This window comes from Nicotiana tabacum, chromosome 8 (assembly GCF_000715075.1).
Source record: "Nicotiana tabacum cultivar K326 chromosome 8, ASM71507v2, whole genome shotgun sequence".
In the NCBI taxonomy this organism is placed as follows: domain Eukaryota; kingdom Viridiplantae; phylum Streptophyta; class Magnoliopsida; order Solanales; family Solanaceae; genus Nicotiana; species Nicotiana tabacum.
This window is the reverse complement of record NC_134087.1, coordinates 48564726-48570099: the sequence shown is the minus strand read 5'-3', so window position 1 is coordinate 48570099 and position 5374 is coordinate 48564726. Positions and strand designations below refer to the sequence as shown.

General features: G+C 28.4%; 1 protein-coding gene across 1 annotated transcript; it reads left to right on the top strand.

Annotated features, from left to right (window-relative positions):
* Nucleotides 1–3832: 3832 nt before the first annotated feature.
* On the top strand, nt 3833–5146 carry LOC107777516 (acyltransferase Pun1-like). The gene has a single exon (XM_016597555.1). It carries the CDS (start codon nt 3833–3835, stop codon nt 5144–5146), a length of 1314 nt encoding a protein of 437 aa, XP_016453041.1.
* The last annotated feature ends 228 nt before the right edge of the window (nt 5147–5374 follow it).

The window sequence follows — 5374 nt, the reverse complement described above, 5'->3', positions numbered from 1 at the left end:
TTGAACCTTACCAACCATCTCTCTCACACACATGCACATTTATATTCTTAATATTTTTTAGTTATTTATTTTAATTATTGATGGTAATTTTATATATTACCTAAAAAATTTGATGAGTAGTATTTTGAGTAAGAAATTAACTCAAATATAATATGAAAAATGTACTGTTCATATATATAGTTCTAAAATAATATAAAAGGAACTACAGTTATGTTATAATTTTCAAATAAAAATAATTGAAATATTAACTAAACCTTTAGTCGGTTGAATTAAAATATGGCATATATATATTTAGAATAGAAAGGGAAAAGGGGATCATCTTATTCATAATAATATGTAAACTGCTCGTTATTCTTGTCCAACTATTAATAGGATTAAATTAATAGTAGTAAATATTGCCGAATGTGTATGTCCTTAAAGTGGCCTAATGTGAATGTCCTAAAACTAATAGAATTATAAGGCTAATATCTAGAATTTCGGTTGTCCTTTTATTATGAGTTAATATACTTAATATTATAAGGTTATTTTTGTAAACCAACATGCTTTTATAATATATATATATATATATATATATATATATATATATATATATATATATATATCAGATATTTATAGTTTTCTTTATTTTTTATGCAATTTTACCAGTTTATAAATATTTACTATAATTATATTATTTTATAAAATACTAAAAATTAAATACTTACGGGGCTTACGCCTCGTTGAGGCATATGTAAAACGCCTCGCCTTGCGCTCACGCCTTTTAAAACACTATCTACAAGCATTTTGCACAACTGATTTATGGCAAGCTCTTTTAAAGAAGTGTAATAAAGTTCTCATGACTTAATTTTTAAAAACTTCTAGTATCCATTAAGTAATTCTAAACTTTTGATCCATCAACCCAACAAAGAACAATATACAACGTACTCACACAGTTAAGTAGTCCATTACTCAAATGGTCGTCACTCAACTATCCAAAATTATCTATTAAAGTCATTTATTTTTTGTTTGTAAAATCAAAGTCACTCATTTATGCATATAATACTCAAAAGGTCACTCAACTAGATTTCTTAAACTTTTGATTGTCAACCTATTTTACCCTCTAAATTATCAACTTTTATCTTCTTTTTACCTTTTTAAAACTTTTTAATATTATAATTTTTTTCTCTTTTTAATTTATATTATGAACTTACCTATAGAATAAATAAGTTTTATTTATAAATTAAAAAAAAACAAAATAGTGTTTAAGCATATATAATGTTGGAATAAAAAATATTGAGCATAGTAAAAAAATTAATTAGAGCAATTTGTTCGTAATAATAATTTTGATATTAGCAGCCAAAACTCAAAAAATTATTTACACAATTGAGAATAAAAGAAAATAAAGGTTTGTTAATATATATTCCACGCACATAATATAAAAATAATTATTTAAAATAAATATATTTTTATAATATGTATTATATATTCTTGAAAATTATGCTCAATTCTGTTATTATTCCGACATTGTATATGCTAGAAAACTATTTTTTATTTTTTATTTTTTATTTTTAATTTGTAGATAAAATTTATTTGTTCTATAGGTAAGTGCATAATATCAAATACCTATTTTAGAAATCTGGTAAGTCCATAATATCAAAATAAAATAGGTATTGGATAATCAAAAATTTTAAAAATCTGATTGAGCGATCTCCTGAGACCTAGTGCTAAGCGACTTTTCTCAACATGTACACACTATCGGTTAAAGAAACTCTCTCATCTTTAATTTTTTACATGAGTGCACCGACCAACAACCAAATGATTAATTCAATTATCTTATTATATTAAAAGGAGAGTAGTATGCATTGTGGTTAAGTCAAGTGGCAAGTTAAATTGAAGCTATTTGCCAATATTAAGACAATATTAATAATTAAAAATTATAAATAGAAACATAATTAATGGAAGTAGTTGATTCAATCTTATATATAATCTAAATAGATCTTAGACAAATCTAATCTATATATCTATATTTATATGTATATTGGTATCTACATCTATATTTATATTTTATATCTATATATTGATCCACTCATAGATTTTCTTATATATTAACTAGAAATATGGAGGTGAAAAATTAATTAAAAAGCTATAATAGAAACAAAATAAAAAATATAAAAAGACGTAAAGTGAGATAACATATGATTATTTATATTTTGGAGTGAGTTAAAATATAAAATAAAAGTGACGTCTTAAGAATAAGACACATAGCAAAGTAAGACAAAATAAATAAGAATTTAGGAAAGACTTAGGATAAAGTTAAAAGGATAAGAAGAAAATATAATGTATTAATTTTGTATCACATTCGAAGATTTGGAAAATCTTCATTTTTAATTGGACTAATAAATGCCTAAAGTTATGGGATATTGTAAATCCTATTTAAAACTACTTTGCCGCTATAATTCTAGGCATTTAAAAAGGGTTATTTGCAAGAAATATATATTTGAAAGGGTAACATTGAAAGAATTTTCTTTGAAGCCTACGTGCTTTTTCCTAATTTAACATTGAGTATTTTAATATTGTTAACTTCTCGGAAAGTCGAAAAATTTATAAACCAAATTCCAAGAGAATATGTGTGCGCGCATATATATGTGTGTGTGTATAAATTATTACAAGAAAAAAAAAGCACATTAATCTATAATGTATTGTAATGAAAGTAGTGGACAAGGATACAAATAATTTTAAGTTATGGGTAATGCAATACGGACAAGAAATTAAAAGAAAAAGAGAATATATATATATATAAATAAATAATTTGAATGTAGAAATATATGGAAGGATAAGACTTATTTGATTTTTGAGAAGAGAAAGTATTTTAAATAATAACGAATAAAATTTGTATTGTGGTTAAGTCAAGTGACAAACTACTGTAAAACAACTTGAAAATTTAGGATAATGTTAATACTAATACTTAATTTAAATATATTTTTTTTAATTTGTATGAAAAGACGGTGAATATTTTTGTAAAGACATTGTCTGCCCTATCTTAATTAATAAGATTTAAAAAATAAATAAATTGAAAGATAAAAACAATGCCTTTATCCTAATTAATTATAAAGATAAGAATATATGTAATATAAAAAATATGATAAATTTAAACATTAATATGAACAATAGAATAAAAGAATAAAAGTAAATAAAAAAATTTACTACAAGAAAAAAAAATATTTTATTTATAATGTATTACACTCAGATTTCTCTATAACATCATCCCTATATAACAACACTTCACTATAAAAGCAAGCTTTTTCCGCAACCAATTTTCATGTTATGTTATAATATATGTGCTCTGTAACAACACTTCTCTATAACATCCAAAAATATTCGGAACAAACGAGGCTGTTATAGAGAGGTTTGACTGTATAGTGGAAGTAACGGACAAGAATATGATAATGTTAAGTTATGGGTAATGCAATATGGACAAGAAATTATGGGTAATTGTAAGAGATTTGAGAAATTTCTGCGTTTTTATTAACATTTATTTAATGATTATATATAACTTTTATCTGAAAGATTAATATTTTAAAGTTATTTGCACATAAATCAAATAACTCAAAATTAGAGATTTGTGTCCGTGTATCGCGCAGGTACTAATACTAGTTTCTTAAAAGTCGCATCATGTGTTAGACCACTTATTAGTGCTCAAAATTTATTTACTCTTTCTCTTAAGGAATCTTAATTTTCGTCCAACTATTTGTGAGTGTTTCCAATGCTCGATCGTGTATTTATATAGCTAGTTTAGTACTTAGGCAAAGACTAAAAGAAATTAACATTATATTGTAGAGGATTTTGAAAAGAGATGGGGGTTGCATCAAGATTGCTATCAACAGTTTCCAAGAAGACAATCAAACCTTTTTCTCCCACCCCATCTACTCAAAGATTGCACAAGCTTTGCCTTCCTGGCCAAGCCTTCCCTCCCAATCATATACCCTTGGTGTTTTTCTACCCCAAACAACAAGTAGATACCATATTCCCAAATGGACATAAACAACGACTATCTAAATTTCTAGAGATCTCTTTATCAAAAACATTAACTTGTTACTATCCATGGGCAGGACGTCTAAAAGATAATGCCACTGTAGAATGCAATGATGTTGGGGCCGAGTATTTTGAAGTTCAAATTAATTCTTCAATGGATGAAGTTCTTCATCACTCAGATTCAAGAATCAAGGATTTGGTCACATTTCCTCAAGGTGCACCGTGGGGGAAGTGTATGGATCGTGCTTTAGCTATAGCACAACTCAGCCATTTCGAGTGCGGAGGAATAGCAATCAGTGTCTGTTTATCACACAAAGTGGGAGACGCATGCAGTTGCTACTGCTTTTTAAGGGATTGGGCCTCATTAACACGAGATCCAAACACGAAAATCGCGTCTAGTCCATACTTTGTTGAGGATTCCGTAATACCATCACCACTGCCTGATGGTCCTCTTGCTTCTCCGGTGAGTAAAAAAAAGCAAGAATGTATAGAAAAGACTTTTGATTTCTCTGCCTTGAAAATAAGTCCCCTCAAAGCCTTTGTTGAAGCTGAATCAGGAGTACAAAATCCGACAAGGAACGAGGTCGTGAATGCACTTGTTTACAAATGTGCTGCTAATGCAGCTTCCATTCATCAATCTCATCAGTTGGTCCAGTACACAAATATTCGACCAAGTGTTTCGCCTCCATTACCACCAACCTCCATTGGAAATCTTCTAACAGTCTTTTCGACACCAATATATAACAGTAGTAGAGAAGGAGACTTCAATTTGTCAAAAATAGTTACTGATATAAGAAATTCAAAACAGAAGCTATTGAGCAGAGACAATATCAAAGAAAATGAGTGGGCTTGGGAGATAGTAAATGCATATAAAACAGGAAAGGGGACATTCCAGCAAAGGAATTGTGATGTGTATGTTTCTACTAGCCTATGCCAGTTCCCGTTCCACGATCTAGATTTTGGATGGGGGAAGCCAAGTAGAGCACGTTTAGGAGGTCATTTAATAAGCAAGTTTTTTTCCTTGATGAGCACACATGATGGAGGAATACAAGTCTCCGTCCACTTGAATGAACAACAAATGTCTGTCTTTGAGAATGACCAGCATCTTCTCCAGTTTGCTACTCCTACTGGTTAGGATGTTGTTCTGGAACAGATATGATTTTATCTTATGGGATATTTATTACTAAATGGACAAAAGCTTCTGAGCATATGCCATCTTAATTAAAAGAACAAATTCCAACGTGCCAAGGACTTTCATGTCTCTTTCCTTTAATTTAGACAACTGCATCACTCAGTTTCCTTTCTATATCTTTCTTTCTTTTTGTACAACAAAATTACTGCTAGTCTTGATGGTCGTTTCCAG